Genomic DNA, 23,270 nt, shown 5'->3' with positions numbered 1-23,270 from the left:
CCAATGTGAGGCAAATAAGTCAAAATGAAACTAGAAAATGCAAGGACTTATGGCAAGGACAAGTCTCTTCCTGACAACCCCAGAGTTATCAGCAGTACAAAAGCCCTCATCTCAGCCAGAGAATCCAGTTTGAGATGGACAGTTCACTGTGTTAGGTAGTCTGCAGTCATTTGTGCACTTAACTCAGCTTCTGCTTATAAAGGGAGTAGCAGGACTCGAGACAGTCATGCTGCCCATTCAGAGGGGCAACCCACTTTAGGGGAGAAGGGTGAGGCTTAGTGTAGCTCCACCTGTCCCCACCCAAGGGGACAGACAGGGCTGCTACTAGAATACAGATTTCTGAGCAGAGCTATCAGAGCATGCACAGTTAGAACATGAAGGCAGGCAAACCCCAAACTTTAGAGGCTTGATCTCAAAAGGGCAATGTTATTAAAAATGCTGAGGTACTAGTTAAGAAACTGGGGTTACAGGGCTGGAGATTGCCAGTCCCAAGACAAGTGTCTTTATCTTAGAGATTTCTTTAAAACAGAATAGTTCCCAAAACTGAGTCTGCCAGGGCAATTCCACAGAATAAGGGATTTCAAAGCTAAAACATAGTAAAAACAAAAAGGACTGTTTAAGGACTTCCAATTCAATCTGAACTGGTGGTATAGGGGGTGGGGCAGAAGTACGTAAGGCAAAAGTGAAAGAAAACTAAGGGTTCCCACTCTTTTAGGTATTTTGAGAAAAATCCACCAGTTTCCCTAGTTCCCTATCTCTTCCTCTCCTTTTTTTTTCCTCATGGAAAGGAATCATCCAAAAAAAAAGTAAATAGTCAAATAACCATCCACATATAAATCCCAAGAGTGAATTAAAGTTCCTACATACATAACAGTCTAGTACAGGAGGAGTTTCCTAAAATCAATCAAATCAAATCAAATCAAATCAAATACCTTAAACAATTACATATTCTGAAGTGAACATAGATATTATAAACATATTATAACTTCCTTAACAGCAATAGTTACCATTTTTAATAATTTCCATCCCAAATCTTAAACACACAGTAATATTTGCATTTTTTTCTAACTCTAGTAATAGAGTTGTAATTTTAACAATAATTCATCAACCACTTTCCCATTTCCCCCATATCAGTCCAAATTACATCAGGAGCACTGGCGATGGTCTCGATCTTAGCTGCTTCAGGCTGAGAAATGGGCGAAAGTGCTCAATCCATGCAGGGGTGTGGGTATGGTGTCAATATAAGCTTCAGATGGGCCGATCCATGTCTCAGAAGAGATTCAATAATCTGTAATTTGACCAAAATCTAGAAAAACAAAAAAAACTAAATCTAACAAAGTTAGAATAGTCTGGACCTGCAACAATATGTGGGGAGGCCAGTATAGATTGGCCAGCAGTTCCTGTGTGAAGGAATAAGCTTGCTTCACAGGACAGTCAGACAGCTATAGTTCCAATAAATAGCAATTAGGTTTCACAGACCATTGTAAATTGTCCTCTTATCATTAAAAAAAAATTTAAAAATAAAACACAAATATCCAGTAACAGACAGATGACCAGGCTAAATACTTATTTGCCTAAGTATTTAGGATATAATGATTACATATAACCAGATTGGAAACAGCAAGGTATGACATATTTGAATTACATTAACAGTTCTTATTAGCTATTGTTCTGATCATAGAAATCAGTCACAGGAGGAAAAAATGCAAGAACATAACTATAACATAATATAAGCAGTTAAAACTCAATCTTCAGCACACTGAAGAGTGGAGCTTTAAAACTTCTAAATAGCATTAATTACAAGCCCAAAGAATTTCGTCTTCAAAGTTTCAAATAAATCTCAGTTATTTACCATGACCTTATATCAATAACAGTAAGAAATTTATCCCAGAAAATTCACACAATTCTTATATACCCAAGTAGATGTTGCATCTTGAATAAATTTAATATACCAATCATTTTGCTTTTAAAATACCCAATATACAGAAAAATCCCAAACTACATATGGTTCACAACAAAAACATTTTCAAAAGGAAGAAGGCAAAAACTATTATCCTTAAAGTCCCATTTCAGATAATTGGCATGAATACAGTTAATTAAAACTTCCTATTTTCACATAAAAAGAATCTGAAAAATTCTTGAAAACATCAATTAAACTTTTTGAAATAACCCTTTCAAACTATATACCACATTTCTGATCATATTCTTTAATATTCATAACCATTATGTATCTAAAGAAACAAATATTCAATCAATTAACATCTTGTAAGAACAATTTGTCTCTTTAAATAACCGTTTGTTTTCTTCAGCCAAAGGAACCAAGCGGCTGCCGTTTTCCACTGCTGCTCGCTTGCTCTCCTCCCACAAAAACACATCCCTTCTCACAGCCATCTCTCTGTGACTACCCTTTCCAACCAGTTCCTTCTTTTTCCCACTGACGACTTCTTGAAATCATTTGTTTCTACTAATCAATCCTTCTTAAATTACCTTCATTCTCCTATCCCATCTCTCTGTCTCTCTCTCTTCCCAATGCTTACTTGCTCAAAATTTATTACATACTTTAAACACTCCTAAACCAAAAATCCTTCCGACTAGATGCTCTATTTAAACTATTAATTGCTTTTGTAAATCAATCTCTTTTCCCTTGTCTTTAAATCATCTTTTTTTTAAACTTTAAACTTCAAGATTCACAATTAATTTTGAATCAAATTTCATAAAACTTATAATATAGTTTACAAATTACTCAATACTTTTAAAAAGCAACATACCATTTAAGTAGGGAGATACAAATACAAGCCCCCCCTAAGGTAAGCTACTGGCATTTTGTTTAATAACCTATATTTCAATTTGAAGTCCAACCAAATAATAAAAAAAAAGAAAAGTTTTTCTCTTCAGTTGTAAAGGCCACAATATTCGAAAAATTCTTAAGATTTTATACTCAGAATAAATCTAACATGTGTAAGGCAACAGTAAATTATTTCCCCCAATTTTAATTTTATTTCAATTTCAAAATTATAGTACCTCTTTAAAATATAGTAAATTCCCAAAACTCTTAATCAAATATTGCAAACAATTACCCAGTTTAGTCTTCTTAAACTTTCTGTTCTCTAATTCCATGAAGGCAAATTTACTAATAATGATTTTTCTTTCTTTTCCTGCAAATTTTTTTCTTTAGAAGTATGCCTAGTTTTCCCACAGGTCCAACAGGTCATTACGCCCCTGTGTTCAACTATTTACCTCTCTTACTTTATATTTATTACTCCCTTCCAATATCTGCAGTTTCTTATTTCTGATCTTAAATTTTCCAATCTTAACACACACACTAATTTAAAGTTATTTTAAAATTAACCAGTACTTCAGTTTGTGAAATTTCCTAAAATTTACCTAGATACTTTGTTCCCATGTCTTTTCTTTAGTAACCAGGAAAGAGTTAAGCACCAATCCTTGCTTTACCTTGAGAATTTTTTTCTCTGGCTGAGTCCTGATAACAGGCTCCTTGTTTACAGGAGCGATAGCCACTGTTCTTCTATTTTTCTCAAATCTTTCCAAACTTTCAATCTATGTTTTTATTTTTCCCCCTTCTCTCCCCCTTCCTGCAAAGCCACTGCCAGAGACAGAGGAGAGAGAGAAAAATGATTTTCTTTTCTTGAGAAGCCCAAAACTAGTTCCCAAATTCTAAGACCAATACATTCTGAGCCACTCTGAAAGAATTACTACTCTGAATGAATTCCAGTTCCCACAATTCATCCTGATATTTTTCTAAGCCTGTAACACAGAGCTGAATTCTTATCTCTTATGAGCTTTCTAACTTTTAACACAGAACAAAGGCAATGCAAAGCAGACATACACACAGACATTCACAAAACTCTATTTTCACCTTTTACATACAGATTTAAGTCTGATATACCCAAATAATCCTGGGATATACATCCTCCCAGTTTTCTTCCCTTGTATATCTGGGAAGTTCATTCCAGTCTTGAATTTCCTAGCTAACGTCCTGATACAAATTTTCGGACTGCTTCTATACCACCCTGGACCTGATCCAGGTGTTGGCGGAGGCCCTATGTTATCCTCACGCCCAGGCGGAGGCCCTATGTTACCCTCACGCCCCCACAGCCACCCGAGAGCTTCCTTAGGAAAAGTCCTTTATCGTTTGGGTTAACAGCAGTCCACACCAAAAATAAATTTAAGAGGGCTAATCCCTCAGGGTCTCCCTCGACCCAGCCAATAAACCCCCAGACTTCCCAAGAGCTTTACCTCGAGAACATATGTTTCTTTTCAGGCTGCAAATGCCGGCCATCAGGACTCTACTTCTTTCAATCTTCAATTCTGCGTTCCACTGAGTATTCCTGCTTCGGGTCGTTGTCTAAGAGGGGAGGGAGGTTGCTCACCCAGAGCCAGAGACCATGGAGAAAACTACTCCGTGGGCGCCTGTCCCTGTTCGGGGTGCACATAGCCATCTCCCCCAAAGACCCCATCCCGGACGAGCCCCCATCTGTGTGGGATGTAGAAGACCCTTACCCAAAATGACTACTCAGAGATCACTCAGTAGAAGGCAGAAAAGTTGTTTATTGAAAAACCTCCGGAGGATGAGCCGTCCCATCGCAAGATAAGCTCGCGGTAGGAGGGCTAAAAAAGTAGTAGAGATACATAGCTTTTATATAAGAAATTACATCACAAGTAAGAGAGCATTGAGAAGGGGAGGGGGAGGCATCTAATTGGTTGTTGCTAGTTGGGGAGATTGGAATGGAAGGTTTCTGTTTCCCTGAAATCTCCTGATTTCTGGGAAACAAAGTCAGGCCTTCAGGCTTAATCAAGCAGACAGTGGTCCAGCTAATAGACTAAATATTGATAAATGTCAAATACCAATAAATGTCATCAGTTCAGGTTAAGTAAATATGTTTCTAGCTGGCCAAGGCTCAAGTAGATATGAGCCTGCACATATACAGGTCATAGGGGAGACACAGAAATAATAAAATACAGAAAAAGAATTCATACATTCCTGTAAGTTCTTCACCTTTTCTATTCCCCACATGTGGATTAAAAAAGCTCTTCTGAGAAGAAATTTGGAAACATGAGAGAAGTATGTCTATGCCCAGAGATTCCACTGTTAAGCATATGACTTCCAAAAAGGTCAATGATAGAAACAAAAGCCCCATCTATGCAAAAATATTTGTAATAACACGTTTTGGGGAAGCAAAAAATCTAGAAACAGAGTAGATATTCATCAATTGAGATTAATTCTTTACTATAAGAAATGACAAATATGCTTATTACAGAGAATATGAAGTTTTATATAAATTATAATCAGTAACACAAAGAAAACTATATATTGTGGTGTTCTCTTCTTTAGAATATAATAGTTATCTGTGGGAGCAGGTTTCTTGGGGAGGTTTTCTGGAGGCAGCCTTAGTTTCAGTTCAAAGTAATAATCACTCCAAATGCAGCCAGGTGTTAAAAGTTCAGATCTTTTATTGCTTCCTCCAAAATAGCCTGGTTAGTTTTCTTGGTGGCCTATCTCTCTGCTTGGTTCTAAGAGCTCCCTCTGAATGTCTCCAAATCCAAAGGTTTGTCCTTCAGCCTCCAGCCAGCACAAAGGTAGAAGATGGAATGAATCTGACTTTGGCTCCGAGAGTAGGCTTGTGGGCTTCCTCCTAGAGTGCTCCCCTCTCAGTCTTTTCAACTGAACTAACCTGAAGTTCTAAGAGCTTCTTTATATATGATCTCCCAAAGGTTGACTTCTCCTCTGAGAGAGTGGGATTATGGGATCTAAGAGTGGGATTATGGGATCTGAGAGTGGGATTATGGGTTTCTGACTTGTGAATCTCCCAAAGTGTGAATTCCAATGAGTACTTAAATACATTAGTGAGTTAAAGAATTTGCTAAGTACCATGCTAAATTAGGCAATGACTTATTACTTTGTAAGGATTCTAACAATATATAATGACTATAACAATTTAAATGCAAAGAGTGAAAGGAAAACAATTGCAATTGATGTTGTAAAATTTTAATAATCAAACAGCCCCAAAGAAGAGCCATAAGAAGATATATTTTTTCATTTTTTTGCAGAGATCAGGGTTCATAATATTGTATATAACATTAGACTTTTCAACATGTTGATTGGTTTTTACTAAAATTTTTCTTCTACCTCTTTAAAAACATTTAAAAAAAGAGATGATTTTCTTTGAAAGGTTTCACAGAGAAAAGTAGATGATATTAAAAAAAAGATATCAATAAGATCTATAAAAAATAAACAGCCTCCAGCAAAAAAACCCACAGCCAAGATTAATGAGTAAAAGACACAGAGAAGCAGATTTTGGCTTAACAAAAACAATTACTTTCTGGTAATTAGATCTATCTAAAAATATAATGCAATATTTTGAGGAGTTGTGAGTTCCCTCTCACTGAAGGAGTGGCAATTATAAGACTGCTTGGGGTGAAGTTGAATGACCTTTGAGGGCCCCTTCCAAGTCTAAGATTGTATGATTGTATGTGGTGGTGTGGGAAAGAATGTATTTCCTATGACATTATTGAGATTTGACATAACACAAGAGCAGTTTTTCTCAGAGCACATTCAGAAAAAGTGCCAGATAGTGAAACTCCATTAAAAGCAACAATCTCCCACCTTTTTCTTTGCAGCCTAATTTTCATTCCCCATTAACTATTTATAAATAATTTTATTCTTGTCATTCTTCAACCAATACCTCTTTCGCCTCTAAATAATCTGAAGCCCCAATTTTTCTTCCTTATTTCTACTCTGCATAAAATAGATTTATTCTTAAATAGAAATATGTCTTTGATCATTATTGCTGACTGCATAGTCTGTTATCACAGAAGCCTAATGTAAGAAATGCAGACACTGATATCTTGGAAATAAGTCTCTCTGAACATGAGTGCCAACAAACTCTTCCAACAACTCTCTTTTGGTGCTGGGTGCTTCATGTTTTTCTGAATGCAGATTCCATCTGGGTAATCTGGAGCAGTCAGTCTGGGAAACTGTACCCAACTATATGATGACAGACATCCCCCTCCCCCTTTTTGACCTTTTTCTATCATTGTTTTGCATATCTAAAGCTAAATGAATTCTATTGCTTTGTTGGCTAGAGATGAAGGTTAATCTTTAGTAGCCTATAAAACTAAGGAAAGACTTTTTAAGAAAAATTATAAATGGGGGGGAAATGCTATTCCAGATGTTAGGAGCAGGCCCGAGTTCAATCAGAAGCTTTTTGGGCTTTTTTCTAAAATGGCGAATAGAGTATATTTGCCTTTAAATACCAACTTTCCCTGTAGACACTGAGGGATTTCTGTTATTGAGCCCTGACTGTAATTTCCTGCACATTCTGTTCTGAGTTACTAGAAATCTGTTCTTGACACATATTTTTTGGTAACCATATAGCTCATACAGAGGAATCTTTAGACTTTTATTAAGTTCTCCAGGTGTAGGCTCTACCAGTCCCTATTTTATCTCATTTCCTTGACTTTTCCATGCTCTAACAATTTGGCCAAAGTGACCTGTGCTTCTATTCCCAATGAAATGTAATATAATATAGAGAAGGACATCCATCTTGAGTCCCTTTAGTTTTCAATGGATTGTACAAAAATCAGGATCCTTCGGTAAAGTACCATTATCCTCTCAAGACAGAAAAAAATTTCTTTTCCAGTGATTGACCAAATTAATTTTAATTCATTGTAGCTGGGTGGTATTGAGGATAGAGCAGAGTAATTGGAATCAGGAAGAACTGAGGTCAAATCTTGCCCTTGACAGTTGCTAGCTGTATGACCTTAGGCAAGCCTCTTAACAATTTTTAGTGCTAAATTAAATAGGAATAATAATAGCAGTTGCTTCTCATGGTTATTGTGAGGGTCAGGTGAGTTAAATATATGTGTAATTCTTTGCAAACTTTAAAGTACTATATAAGTGTTAGCTACCACCACCACCACCATCATCATTATTTTTAGTTGTTCAACCCTTGACAAGACATTTAATCTTTTTCAACCTAAATATCTCACCTGTAAAATGGGGATAATAATATTAGCACCTATCTCTCAGGATTATTATTGTGAAGAGAGAATGAAATATTATTTGTGAAGTAGTTATAGCATTTGTAAAGTATCTTAAAGTGCTATATAAATACTAGGTATTATTATTACTAAAAAAGTCAGAAGGAGTTGCAATTTAACATTAATTTTTATCTGAGACAGGAAGACAATTTCAGAAGATAAAACATTTCAAAGTCAAATTACATAACAAAAACTTCCAAAAGTTTGAATTCTCTTATGTAAGGAAACATTCCACACACTGTTAGACACAAAGTAAAAGTAACATTAGCCCTTCCTGTGGCCACTTATATCATTAGTCACATGATTAAGTCAACATTTTCACTAGATGAGGAATTATTTACTTGTTTTTAATTGTGCCCTAAATTTTTGTGACTTCTTTTGAGGTCTTCTTGGTAAAGATACTAGAGTACTTTGCCATTTGCTTTTCTAACCCATTTGACAGATGAGGAAACTGAGGCAAACATGGGGAAGTGACTTGCTCCAGTATCACACCCCTAGTATTTGAGGCACATTTGAAATGGAGTCTTCCTGGCTCTAGGCCCAGTATGCCATCTAACTGATCTGGTGAGGAATAAAAAATGTTTTTAAAAGATTTTTTTATGTGACCTTACTGGGAAGTTGTGGTATCCTATAGACTGGTAAATATTTTATACTGTTATGGAAATCTGATTGATCAGAAAATTCTTTGAGTGGAAAATTGTCAATAATTTGAGAAGTTAAGAAGAATGAAGATTGAGAAAGAAAAAAAGACTCAAGCATCTATTTTAATAAACAGAAGGTTATCAGTAACCTTGGAGAGAGCAATTTTGGTTGAGTGGTAAGGCCAGAAGCCAGAGAGAAACAGGACAAGTAAGTGAGAGAAGTAGAGACATTACATGAAGCTGGGGTTTTTCCTTAGGAGTTTCATCGATCTGATTTATATATAGAAGCACTTTATAACCATGAAGTGTAGCATAAATTGTTTTGATGAATTGATTTGTCCAAGGGCATGAAGTGAATTAGTAGCAGAGTATAGCTGAAAATTCAGTTCTATTTCCAGGATACTTAGGTTTAGGGTCCAGGTTAATTAGGACCATTGAGATTGGGAAAGAGGGATCCCACAATGTTGGGGTCCCAGGCAGGTGTTGTGAGATGTCAAGGGGCAAAATTTTATTGCAATAGTAATCACAAAAGCAGTCTGGAATTCTAAGGGAATTCCACAGAGAAACAGAAGCAAGGAGAGACATTTATCCAGCTTTCAATCATAGATATGCTAATTCTATGGCTCATTAAGTAGGAAGGAGTTTGGTTCTCATTGACCCAGATTATTACTGACCAGATTACCAGTCAGCAATGAATTGAGGACTGTTTTTATTCACTATTGTCTCAGGAGTTTGATCTGTGGGAGTTTCCTGAGGCCAGAAGCTATTTTACTTCCTCATTTTGTGATGATGATCAGAGTAGGGATTAGGGTACTTTCAAACAAAATGTAAAATACAAGAAGTTCTGATGAGGTGAAGTTTGAGGACCCAAGGCTAACCCTACAGTTCATGCTTGCTCTCTCTCTCTCTCTGTCTCTCTCTCTCTGTCTCTCTCTCTCTCTCTGTCTCTCTCTCTCTCCTTCTCTTGGTGGACTACTGACTTAATGATAAGGCAATCTAATTCAGAATGCAAAAGAATATCAGTTATGGTCCCAAGAGATTTTTTTCTTTAATAACAAATTCTACCATTCGCAGTTTAGGCCTAGATACATTATTTTAAAAGTTTGCCAAGACTTAAACTCATAAGAGATTTTTTTGTTTATCTTGTTTTATATATTTAAATTTATCCTGGTGCAAAGGATCAATCATGATACAGACTTATAAATTCTTAGTAAATGCATTCCTTAATAGAAGCTATAAATCCTAAACAGGCTCATTTCTCAGGGCTGTTGATGCTTACCCTGATGGTTTCAAAAAAACCTCAGAAGCTTACAAATTAAGGGGAGTTCATAGAAACCCTAGAGAGGGGGTTGAATTTACTAAATTCCCCATCCCAACTATTCTTAGTGCTTTCCTGGGCTCTGCTGTTTGACACCTCTCCCACCCTGTGAAGAGAAGAAGGAACTCACACTTCATATTCAGAGGTAAACTAAGAAGGCTTAACATGATGAAATAACTCCAATTAATTAGTTAACAATTTTTTAGAATTTTCCTAAGTAATAGCGAAATAGTTTTAGCTGTAGTTTCTATTCTCTTAAATGTTTCCCTTTTGTTTTCGGAAGAAAACAAGACAATTCTTAAAATTGAGATAAAACAGATTTTAAAATAGACTTGACTTTAGTTAATGAGCCTAGACAAACCGAATCAAAATTTGGTTTTCATTTCTCTTTTGTGAGCCAGGAAAAAGTGTCAGTTTTTACTGACAAGGCCCTCAGAAGTCTGACTCTGGATAACTAGAATTCCTGAAGTAGTGACAAACTGCTTTTCTCTTTTCCTAAAGTTGCAAAACTCTTCTTTTAATACTATCAGTGCAAATAGATCCCTTTAGTGGGCTTTCCTTTAAAATTACTTTTCCTATAATATCTCAAAAAAAATTCCAAATTATTTTACACACACATAGAAATTATTTACTTGTTGGTCACATTAAAAAAAAAAACAAACTCATAAAGTTATCAAGTATGAAACAATTATATCCAATAAAGCAGTTAAATTCACATAACTTGTTTTATGCTAAGCACTTCACAACAATATCTATTATTTCTCTTGACAAATTAACAAACTGGGCAGACATAAAATAATTTGCCATAAATTTCACAGCTAATATATATCCACAATTGAGACAGAGAATGGTGGTCTTACCAAATGCAGAGGCTGACTGGCTTTCTGGGTGCTGCCAGGGGTACCCAAATTCTTCCCAGGAAGTTCCTGGACAGAACCTGATGAAATCTGGGGTGCCAGGATATCCCTTTGATTTCAGGTGCAGGGTTCATGGAATACTGACCACGGAGCATGATCCACACTCCATCCCCATTTCCCATCCAAGCAGGTTTGGGGGGCCATTTGGGCAAGATTATGTGAGGTCCCCATGGTTTTGCTTCTCTTATTTCTGCAGGTAAGGCAGAATTTGAATTTCTCTACAGTTCTGAGATAAGAAGAGTTAGCAAACAGAGAGACTTGGTCTATCTTTATCTTGATAACAATCCCCACAATTGAGATGTTTCCAGAATTTTTTTTCACAATTTTAATCTAGCTCATAGAACAAACATCACACAGACATTCTACACAGAGAAGCAGACACACATAGAAATGACAAGAAAGAGGACTGTTCCATATTTGCCAAAAAGCTGTAAAATTTTGCAAAAAGCTGTCCAATAGCACTTCTGTCTTCTCTGGTTTCCCAGAGAAGGTGAAAGGGTGCAAAAGTTCCCTAGCAACTTTGCCGAAAATTGCAAGAATTTCCCAATCTGGGTGTCCCCAGTCCAGGAAAAACTTGCTGAGTGTGGAGTTTATGATGACCTAGACAAGCCCAATGGTTTGGGGTATCCCAGCTATAGGATTCTGGGAGAAAAAATTAGTAGGCTTACCTTGACAAGGAGGGAATCAAGCCAAGGGAGACCTGATTTTTTCTGTATGGATCACCAGATGTTGAGATTGGGAAAGAGGCATTCCAAAAGTTTGGGGGTCATAGACCAGTGTCACGAAGTGTCTGAAAAGAATTTGCAGTCTTGGATCCATCTCCTAGTCAAAGGGCAAAGTTTTATTGCAATAGTAATTGTAACGCCATTACAAAAGCAGGCTAGAATTCTAAGGGAATTCTACAGAGAAATAGAAGCATGGAGAGACATTTAATCCAGCTTTCAATCATAGATATGCTAATTCTGTGGCTCATAGCTAGAAAGGAATTTGGTTCTCCTAGACCGATTATTACTGACCAGATTATTAGTCAGCAATGAATTGAGGAACGGTTTTATTATATGTTAACATAACAGAAGAAGATATAATTACCTAAGATTTAGTTTGCTTCCTTTCTCCATCCTTCCTCCAAACATAGAGAATGATCTCTGATCTTGAAAAGATGACAAATATGGAATTGAAGTCCCATTGGTTGGAAGAAAGGTAATAGTGGACTTAATTGCCCTTAATAATTACACATCTTCAGACCTAGATATATAGATGTTTAAATTAGTTAACCTCTCTCACTTAGTTAAGCTAATATTTTAATAGCATTTTAAATTTTGCAAAGTACTTTTCATGTTATTTTATTTGATTTGTCACAATAATCCAGTAAAGTAGATTCTGTTATTCACATTTTATGAATGAGAAAACTGAGGACTTTGATAAGCTGGGGAGTAATACAGAGAAGCATACTGAGGCTGGTGAAGGGCCTTGAGAACATTAATTATTAATTACAAAGATTAATTGAAAGAACTAGGGATATTTATTATGAAGAAGAAAAGATTTCTCAAGGAAGCTGATAGTTGTCTTCCATTATTTGGAAGGATATTTATAGATTCTGTACAGGATTTATCCAATTTAATGGAGATGAAGCTTTAATCTGATATTTATAAAACATACTGAGTGGATATTAGAGCAGTGGTTGGGCTAGTCTTCTTGTTTGACCATTCCATTTCTCCTCCCTCTTTTTTGGTCATACATGTCCTTGATGATATATTTTATGCCATTTTTTGCAATTTTTTTTATTGTAATGTGTTACAACCAACACATTCCTCCAATCAACTGATAAACATTTAATCAGGCACTTAAATGTGTTGGGCACTATGTTAGTCCCTGAGAATACAAAGAAATGAAACCATTTACTCTCAAGGAAATTACTACTATCATTTTAATGTACTATTTATTGTATAATTAACTTATTTTTAACTTTAAAATAAATTGTATAACTATTAATTTTGATGTTTATATATGACACTGGCATAGGACCACCTACTATGGTGTGCCCTCATCAGAGAAGGTCCTATACTCTATGAGTAAAGCAGAATTGAATTATCTCAGAAGAAATATAAGATGTGCAAAGTTAGAAAAGCCATCCCAAATATTTGTCTGTCCTGTGGTGCAGCATTCTAAGCTTGTATTGGTCTGCTCAGCAACAGTCTGACACACTGTTACTCAATTTTAACATAGTGATGTCATTTTGGTCTTCTTTGAGAATGAAGGAAAACAACCAACCAACCAACTAACTATATAAACCTAGGACATTAACAGTTTTGTGATATCTATCTGTGTCTAGGGAGGGAGGAAAAGGGGTGTGGAGAAAGAAAAAAGAGAGTGATGGAGACAGAGACAAAGATAGAGAAGTGAAGGAGCAACTGCTCATGAGGAAAAAAAGTTTCTGCAGTTCTAATAATGGGAGAAAATATTTACATATAAAAGGATTTACAAAACAAATAGAAATGCTATCACTATTTCAATGGCCTCTTCTCAGAGACTAGAGAAACTATTACTACTTTAAAGAGTCCTTAGAACCTTAAAAAGTTATAGTTTAATTAGTATTTATGATAAGTAGGTGGAAGACTGGCAATTTAAAGTCATTCTAAAGAAGTTATTTGAGTTAATGACGGAAAAGAGACCAAGTGATGCAATGAAAAAATAGCATGAAAATTTCTCTCCTAATAGAACTGTTTAACCATTTCTTATAAAGAAACCTAAAAAAGGAAATTGCCTGAGGAATAAAATCTGAAGAGAGGGACAGAGAGAAACAGAAAGGAGAAAGAGAAAGGGAGAGGAACACACAGAGAGAGACATACACAGAGAGAGACAGAGACAGACATCCTGAGATGTTTGAGAGAAAGAATTTGTCCCTTAAGAGAAATTACCTTAAAACATATTGTCAAGAAATGAAAAGAGAATTCTTGAAAGACTTGATTGTTATATGGAGAAACTGAATGATAGGATTGCATTGCAGAAGTGAGAAATTAAAAATAGAAAAGAAGGTTAGAGATAACTACATCTTTGATCTTTCTCACAGTTTAAATATTATAATAATTTATCACTTTGTTTCATTATTTCTTAACTTATTAATAAATTTTATAGTCATTAACTTTTATGTTTCCATAAGTTGATTAGTAGTTTTGAGATATCTCTAACTAGGAGGGAGATAAAGGAGAGAGAACAAAAGGGGAGAGAAACAGAAAGAGAGAGAGACAGAAATAGAGAAGATTGAGAGGAAGCAGCAATTGTTTATGGGGAAAATTTTTTTAAATTCTTTAATATTTAATAAACAAAAATGGAGCTTAATGGCTCAGTGCTAGCTGATAAATTAATGAGAAAGCATTTCTAATTTTTTAAATTAAGAAATATCCAGTGACAATCATAGATTATTGTAGAAGTCTGATGAAAATGACCATGGTAATGATTCACTTAGTAGGTTGAAGGAAGTTCATCTCTTGTAGGCCGAGTATAGTATGAATGTCTTTAAAACACTTGCTTTTATTTATAAAATAAATTTTTTTAAAAGGAGGAGACATTAACTACTCAAGATAAAAAAGGCTTTTGGGCAGCTAGGTGGCGCAGTGAATAGAGCACTAGCTAAGTTTAAATCATCAAATCTCAGACACTAGTCACTTAACCCCAATTGCCTCAGGGAAAAAAAAAAAGGCTTCATGTAAAAGGTGATTTTTTTTTTTTTATAACAGTTGAGTCTTTCAAGAATTCTCTTCTCATTTCTTTTACATGAAATAAAAGTTGATTTTTGAGCTTAGTTTTGAATTCTTTTTTAAAAATTTTTATTATAGCTTTTTATTTACAGAACATATGCATGGGTAATTTTTGAACATTGACCCCTGGGAACACTTCTGTTCCAACTTTTCCCTTCCTTCCCTCTACCCCTCCCCTAGTTGGCAGGCAGTCTCATACATGTCAAACATGTTAAAGTATATCTTAAATACAATATATGTGTACATGTTTATATAGTTCTCTTGTTGCACAAGAAAAACACGGATTTAGAAAGGTAAAAATAACTTGGGAAGAAAAACAAAAATGCAAGCAGTCCACACTCATTTCCCAGTGTTCTTTCACTGGGTTTAGCTGGTTTGGTTCATCACTGATCAATTGGAACTGAATTGAATCCTCTCATTGCTGAAGATAGCCACTTCCATCAGAATTGTTCTCATATAGTATTGTTGTTGAAGTGTATAATGATCTCTGGTTCTGTTGAGCTTAGTTTTGAAGAACATTAGGGATTGTAAGAAGTGGCAATGAGGTGGAAAAAATTTCAAACTGATTGTCTAAGCAACATTACTGAAACAAGAGATGGAACATTTTAGGTGAGGAACAGCAAAAAGGCCAGTTGGCTAGACCACATGGTGTGTGAAGAAAAGTAATGTAAAATAAGACTGGAAATGCAGATTGGAGCCAGATTTTGAAGGACTTCAGATGTCAAGCAGTTGCCTGAATTTTATTCTAAAAGAGAGAACTATTGGAATTGATTGATCCAGAGAAGTGACATTGTTATAACCCACAGGAAAATCATTTTGGCACCTGTGTGGAAGGTGGAATGGAGAGAAAAGACATTGGAGGCAGAAAGGCCACTAGTGTGGTTGTCTTGTGATCAGAAAGAAAAGGATGAATGAGAAAGATACTAGGGAGGTAGCATTGACAAAACTTGCCAATCAATTAGATATGAGGTTTGAGAGAATATGTTAAGGAGGACTGAGAGATAGAGAACCTGGGTGAATAAAAGAATTGTGTTTTCCTGAGAAATAAAGAAGTTTAGAAGGGAGTGGATTTTGAGGAAATAATGAGTTCTGTGTTATACATCTTGAGTTTGAGATACCTATAGACAATATAATTCTAAGTGGTCAATGAAGGTAGTCTGGAAAACTGGGACTGGTTATATAGATCTGGGAGTCATCTGCATAGAGATAATATTTAAGAGAAAGAAGGAGAGGGAGAAGAAGAGGGAAAAGGAAAGGGAGAGGATGAAGGTGAGGGAGAGAGAAACAGGCCCAGGACAGATCCTTAGGGTATAACCATATTGTTACATATCTTCTGTCACTTGTAACTTCAATTCTTCTGATATCTTACTCTTCCATTATTTTTTAGTCATGTAACATCACTGGAGAATATTAAAAATATGGGTTTTGTACTGTTAACTTTTATGATCACTGAAATCCCTCAACAATTTTCCAAACATAGTACACATGTAAGTTCCAATAATGGTGATAAAAGGATTTCAGGTCTAAGTTAGATGGCTAAAAATGGTTTTGTTGGATCATTTGCTGAAACTTTCTACTTTTCATTCTCCCGTGTCCTAAGCCAGTAAGTTACTCAGTCTGTTGTCTATAGTCATCATCTTTAAAATGAGACTACCAGGTACTGATCAATTCCTGGGGTTGTAGCAAAAGATGACTGATCAAAATAATTACAAAGCATCTAGAAAATAGGGTGTGACAGAAATATGAATGTACAGAGAATGCAGGTAAGATGAACAGCAGTCTGGGTGTCAACCTGGAGAATTTTAATTATGTTATTTGCAAAATAAAATATTTTGACAGATGCTTTTAAAATGCATGCAAATCCCCAAGTACCTTTTGTATGCTAAAAAGCAAGCAGATGTGTTTGTAGCATTGCTAGTCAGGGCAGCATTTTTTTTTTTTTTTCTGGAGTCAATACTCATGTGTCATTTAGAAAAAAATGCCCATTTTAGTTACCGTGATTGAGAGCAGGAGTTCACTGATAGCATTTTCTGTAGTTGGTGAACAGATCTGTATCTACTTATCTGAATTTTTATCACAGAACTATAGGCATCTTCTAGCTGCTGTGAAGACCTACATCAGACAAGGTTTGCCTTATGGGCATAGATCTGAGGCCAAAATGCTTGTGAAATATTAATTCCATGGTGGGGGATGGAGTGCCACTTCACTACAGCTCAGGTTTTGATATAAACTTTCCTTTTGGGAATTTGGAATCATTTTGCAGAGATGAAACTTTCATATATAGTGCTATACTTTTTCCCAAGCCATCTTCCACAGGATAAAAAAAGTGGCACCAGATTGTAATTAATCATCTCTCCTTCCTCATGGTTTATTAAGGACTCTGGGCTCCAGTGCTGGTAATGAGTTCCATTTGCTGGGGAGCCCAGAGTTCTATGGCTTTGTTGCCAGCTTGCTTACTTCAAATACATTTACTCCTGAAAATGCCTTTCTTCTTTCTTCTTTTTATTTTCCTCCTTTTCCCCTTTCCTCATCTTCCCTTTTCTTGTCTTCACCTCTTTCACGTGTTTCTTCCTTCCCTCTCTTCTTTCCCTCTTTCCCTTCCTTCTCTCCCTTCCCTCTCCTTCCCTTCCTCCCTTCCCTCTCCTTCCCTTCCTCCCTTCCTCCTTTCCTCTCTCCTTCCTCCCTTCCTCCTTTCCTCTCTCCTTCCTCCCTTCCTCCTTTCCTCTCTCCTTCCTCCCTTCCTCCTTTCCTCTCTCCTTCCTCCCTTCCTCCTTTCCTCTCTCCTTCCTCCCTTCCTCCTTCCTTCCTTCTTTCTTCTTTTCTTCTTTCCTTCCCTTCCTCCCTTCCTCCTTTCCTCTCTCCCTTCCTCCCTCCCAGGTTCTAGCCTCTCTTTCAAAGTAACTCATTTTTCCTTACATTAAGTTTGTCTATCATCATCCAAATTTCACCCATTATTCTTGGTCTATCTTCATATTTCTGTCACATCCTATCTTCTAAGTGCTTTGCAATTATTTTAATCAGTCACTTTACTACCATCCTAGGAACTGATCAGTATGTAATAGTCTCATTTTAAAAATGATGAATATAGATAATGGATCAGATAATTAAATGTCTTAGGACATGTAAGAGTGGAAAGCTAGAAAGATTTAAGCAAACCATTCAACAAAATCAAAGGAAACCTGTTTCTTTGAATACTTGAATTCGCCTTGTAAATTGTGTTATATGTGTTGGTTGAATTAACTTGGAAGGACCATGTGATTTCTTATTATTGCTATTGTGATAATCATGATAGGAACACAGCAATACATCATGGAGTGATGCTTCATATCTTTTTAACTCTTCTATTTTCAAGACTAAGACAGCTTACAGTTATCCCTTCCATATGGCTGAGGGGGTAGAGGATCAGCAACCGGGAAAACTTATGTAAATGTTTTGACCACCCACTTTTGTACCAAAAAAGTTTTAATTATTATGTTATTAAAAGATAAAAAAGTTGATGTTATATAACATTGTATATATATTTTATGATTTCTAAATTTCTAAACTTTTTCTGTGTTGTCTGCAGGCCTTTATGTGTTGTCTGCAGCTATTGTAAAACTTCCTCCAAATCCCCATTAATTTCTTATGGTGACTTGTGATATGTTGAAACTAAAATGGGGAAAGTTGCTCTGTGGAAGGAATATCGATAATTTCTTCAGTTAATCATCACATGATATTATCAAAGGGCTACTTATCATTCTTGTCAATCTTTTCTAGATTTCTAGTTAATCAATGTCTTTACTAAAGTATGGGTCCCAAAAGTAAATATAATATTCCATGTGTGGTTGGACCAGGGAATGATAATGTGAGACTAAGGTGGGTGGTAGATAAGATGGGGAAGTGACTGAAACGATGCATGTACTCTCAGATTTGGTGGATATAATGGTTTGTTTTGCTTAATTTTTTTTCAAGAGAAGCCTTATTAGGTAAAGAAGATTAAGAGGGGAATGTTTTCAAATGAGTGTGATATTAAAAAAAAAGCATTAAAAAAGTTTTAAAAAAGAAACGCTGACCTGTGTTTCAGGACTATATTTTCTTTGGTCTTTCTAATTCTTTTAAACAGTGAGTATTCAGAGAGGTGGGCATGTGCAACTGTGTGTATTAACCATAGAAAATTTTAGTTAAATTTTTTTCCTAAAATTTTAAGGTATTGGGCATTGCATTTGATTTTCTGGTAACACTCCTAGACATTTGATATTTTTCTTTGTGATACAAACTTAAGTAATTAAATGAAGCAGTTATTGTTTGGGGACTTCCTAAATTACTTTTCTTCAGGTCTCATATCAGTTAATATTCCCCAGATTTTGTCCAAGTACAGTCTTGGCAAAAGAGGGAAGAAAGACTCCCTCCCCAACTTCCATCTGTTAAAGTCTCTCCATTCCTTCAATTTCATTCCATCAAGTTCTTTCATTCACCCAACTTGAGTGCCATCTGCTTAAATACATTTTCCCAAAGGAAATCAAATCCCAATGTCACCAACTTTAATTTCCTTTGATCTCCTCTTCCTCATACTTCATATACCATTTTGTCTAGACTTGTCTTTTGTACCTATCTCACTCTCTCAGATAAAAAAATGTGACTTTTTTTACTTGTTAGATTATGAGCACTTTAAAAACAGAATCCATCATCTCTGCTTCTGTCTTTCTCATTGCCTTGGATAGTGCCTTGCAAATCGTGTTATATATGATGGTTGAATTAACTTGGAAGGACCATGTGATTTCTTACTTAATGCTATTGTGATAATCATGATAGGAACACAGCAATACATCATGGATTGATGCTATTGTCAGATCACACACTTTTTATTATAGTATAATGTTTAAATAGCACAATGCAATGAATTCTGTGATATTTATCTTGGAAAACCATTTCTAGCTTTGATATTAGCAGGGAATCTGTCCACTGAATAAAACAAAAGAGAAATATCATTTGAAAAGGCAGGAAAATTATCTTTCTAAGTCTGATGTTGGGGAGAAATGAACTAATGCATACTTATGTACCTTATAAATTTGTGAAATTACTAAATATGATTTGGGAGTTGCTATATCTTAATCTGAGTACTAATGAACCATAGTATACTGAATGTGACTCAACAATAATTTATTAAGCAATTACTCTGTGCAAGCCAACCATGAATCAGGGCGACTTTTGCTAAAATTCTGCTTCTGAAACATGCTGGCTATATGACTCCAGACAAGCCACTTAAGCCCTCAATTTCCTAGACAACTCTATAGAAGTTGCAGAGCCCATTTGTATTTGTAAAGGAGTTTCCTCAACATTACACTCTGTCCTTCTTGACTTTTTATGATCTTATTTGGGGTTTTCTGGCAAAGATACTGGAGTGATTTGTCATTTCCTTCTCTAGCTCATTTTATAGATGAAGAAATTGAGATGAATAGAGTTAAGTGACTTGTTCAAAGTCATGTGGGTAATAAGTATCTGGGGCCAGATTTGAATTTGGGTTCTCCATAGTCTTGGATCAGCAGTCTATCTATTGGGCCACCTGTTGCTGCCCTGCCAATTTTCAAATTTTCACCTCCTTTGATCATTGACACCATTTCCCTCAGCCTCCTTTTTCCCTTTTTTTTTTTTTTTTTTTGAGATTAGAGGATGGAGTACAAATTCTTCCTAATGCCTTCCTCTGGAGAGGGCAGAAACTAGACTTTTTGGCCTTCCTCTACTCTTTGCTTCTCTGCCTGGTTTTAGAATTACAGAACAAAATGCCTCTCTATCCAATACTCCATAATTTCCCCCTCCTTTCTTGTCTCCTTTGGTATGTCATTTCCCCCTTTTAGATTATAAGATCCTTGAGGCCAGAGGCTGTCTTTCTTTTTATTAATTGTATGTAATAATCTTTTTATTAACTGTAATAATTGTATATAATTAATTATAATAATTACATACATTTAATTGTATTAATTGTAACTAAGTGTATTTAATTAATTGTAAAGGCTTAGCACAGTTCTTGGAACATAGTATGCACTTAACAAACTTTTATTGGACATATAAAACTGAAATCAGAGGTCTTGTCCTCCCTGTAATGTCAAAGGCTAGGGGCTGGAGGTAAGAACAAACAAATCTCCTTCCCTTAAGGAACTTAATATTCTTCTTGGGAGAGAGGGGGAGACCATATGTTTTAAAAATATGGGATAATATGAGAAGGGAGAGAACTAACAACTAGAGAAATCAAAAGGAACTTTCTATAGAAGAAAGCATCTCAAGTGAGCTTTGAAGTGAAGCTTTGGTCTTAGAAACCAGTATTTATAAGAGGTAGAGAAAAGAGAGTTTTTGGCTTGGTGGATGATGCATATCATCTACAGAGACGGAGGATAAGGTTGAATTGGAGAACATCTAGGAAGACAATTAAGGGGTATAAGAAGGGGAGTAATATGAAATAGAACTGCTCACAAAGCAAGAAGTCCTTTCCATTTATAAAACATCCTCTAGTGTTTTCTCCTTTTCTATAGTGGTGGATGGTTAAGGAGTCACTGATTTTTCAGAGTTCAGTTCCAAATGATGCTTCCCATTCTGCCACTGTTACTGTGGTACCCGTGTGCCAGTTTGCTCAGGTTTTCTGCCTAACCTCCCAATGTCACCAATCTTGCTTTCCTGTGCTCTTTCTTTCATTGTGCTGCAGGGAATAATTTCTCTACAGCCAAGGATCTCGTGGAGGAGATTAGGTCGTTAATATCTGAGAAAGAAGGGCTGGAGGGCCTGATCAACAAGCTGCTAGTGCCTGTTGCCAGGAACGTCAGGAAATTGGAGAGAATTAAAGAAGATTACAACAGACTGAGACAAGAAATAGAACAGGGGGAGACTGCCTATGGTAAGTAGTTCACCAACTGTTGGCTGACAAGAGAGCTTGCTATGATTGTGTCAGGGGTAGAACAACACTGCTTCATGGGAATACTACTGTGAAGGGTGACAGAGAGAACACTTTCTCAGTTGGGAGCTGGGGGTGGGCTAAGATTTTTGGCAGGCGTCTGACTAACAGGAGGAGGCTGGATCTGTTGTCAGTTTTTGCCTTGTTATTTATGAGTGACATTTTTTTTTCTCCTTCCCCTCTGAGTTTGCTAATGGTCTTTTGATCATTTAGCACAGTCTTTCTGTTGGCACGGATGTCTGAGCTATTTCTTTGGTTGATACTTATTTTGGTATTTTAAAACTTAACAAATTACATCTGTGTGTAAAGGTTGGTAAAGCTGTGTTGGCAGCTTGAGAATGATGAAATATTGTTGAAGTACAATGGAAAAAACCTTTACGAAAGATATGGAGTGAAAGAAACAACATCAGAATAGAATACACATTTATTATAACACTGTAAATGAAAAATTACTAAAAGAAGTCAAACTCTGAGTCACTGAAGATCTAATAATGGTTCCAAATAACAGATAATAGATCATGAAATATACTTCCCTGCTCTCAACAGAGAGGTGGGGAACTATGAGGTAAAATACTGCATACATTGTCAGAGGCATTCAATATTTTGTTTTTATTTGCTTTTTTTTGTCACAAAATTCTATTTCTGGGGCTTGGGTGAGGATGGAGATAGGATATATTCAGAAATAATAGTGAAATAAAAGCAAAAATGTATTTAAATAAAAATGAAAAAGCTTATTAAAATAGCATTTACCATACTGATTTGAGCCACAGGTAGTTTCAAAAGTGTATATCAAAACCAAAAAAAAAAAAAGTGCTATGTATGTATGGGGGAGATAGGTGGGAAAAGGTGTCCTTTTAGAAATAAGAGGAGATTGAGGTCTAAATTTCATAGTTGTTCATGGTTTTGAGAATCCTTGAATTTCAGAGTGGGAAGATGCCACCCTTCATGCTTACTTGCCTATGTTATAGACAACTAACATGATTTCTTTGGGTCTCAGTTTCTACATGTGTAAAATGAGGTAGTTGAACTAGTGGCTTCTGAGTCTATAATTTGAGGACTCTATGACTTAAAAAAATCTTCTTTTCCACTTTCAACTTGAACAGAAATCTCTATAATATCTTCACCTCATTTTAGGGTTCAATAGTGTCTGATTGTGAAACCATTTGGGGTTTTCTTGGCAATAATATTGGAAGAGGTTGCCATTTCCTTCTCCAACTCATTTTCAGATGAAGAACTGAGGCAAATAGGATTAAGTGACCTGCCCAGAGTTACACAGTTAGTGTCTGAAGCTAGATTTGAATTCAAGAAGATAAGTCTTTCTTATTACAGTCCAGTACTCTATTCACTTTACCACCTAGCTGCCCCAACTATATACCTAGCCAACTTCTACAGATTACCAGTTATGGGGACATTTATCCATTTGTCTATAATTGTATTTGTTGGAAGTTTGTCCTTATGTAAAATGTAATATTTAAAATGTTTGAGAGACATAATTTTGGAGTAATTTAATCATTATAACAATAATTCTAGCATGTTTATTAATGAAAGGATGCTCATTTGACTATCTTTCTTTTATACCAAAGAGAATCATGGTGGCAGGCTCATGACTTTGGAAGAATAGTATTCCCAAGGGTTAATAATCTGGTTGTTAAC

At 35.8% G+C, this 23,270-nt stretch overlaps 1 protein-coding gene across 1 annotated transcript in view; it reads left to right on the top strand.

Annotated features, from left to right (window-relative positions):
• Nucleotides 1-21,568, top strand: part of LOC127561285 (disrupted in schizophrenia 1 protein-like) — a 183,064-nt gene extending 161,496 nt beyond the window's left edge. Inside the window, exon 9 of the mRNA XM_051996572.1 lies at nt 21,372-21,568. Within this exon, the coding sequence (XP_051852532.1) occupies nt 21,372-21,568 (197 nt within the window). The remainder of the gene's footprint in view (nt 1-21,371) is intronic.
• Nucleotides 21,569-23,270: the final 1,702 nt, after the last annotated feature.

The sequence above is a fragment of the Antechinus flavipes genome, chromosome 4 (genome assembly GCF_016432865.1).
Source record: "Antechinus flavipes isolate AdamAnt ecotype Samford, QLD, Australia chromosome 4, AdamAnt_v2, whole genome shotgun sequence".
NCBI classification, from domain to species: domain Eukaryota; kingdom Metazoa; phylum Chordata; class Mammalia; order Dasyuromorphia; family Dasyuridae; genus Antechinus; species Antechinus flavipes.
The sequence above is the reverse complement of the archived record's forward strand: the minus strand, read 5'-3'. Positions and strand labels throughout refer to the sequence as shown.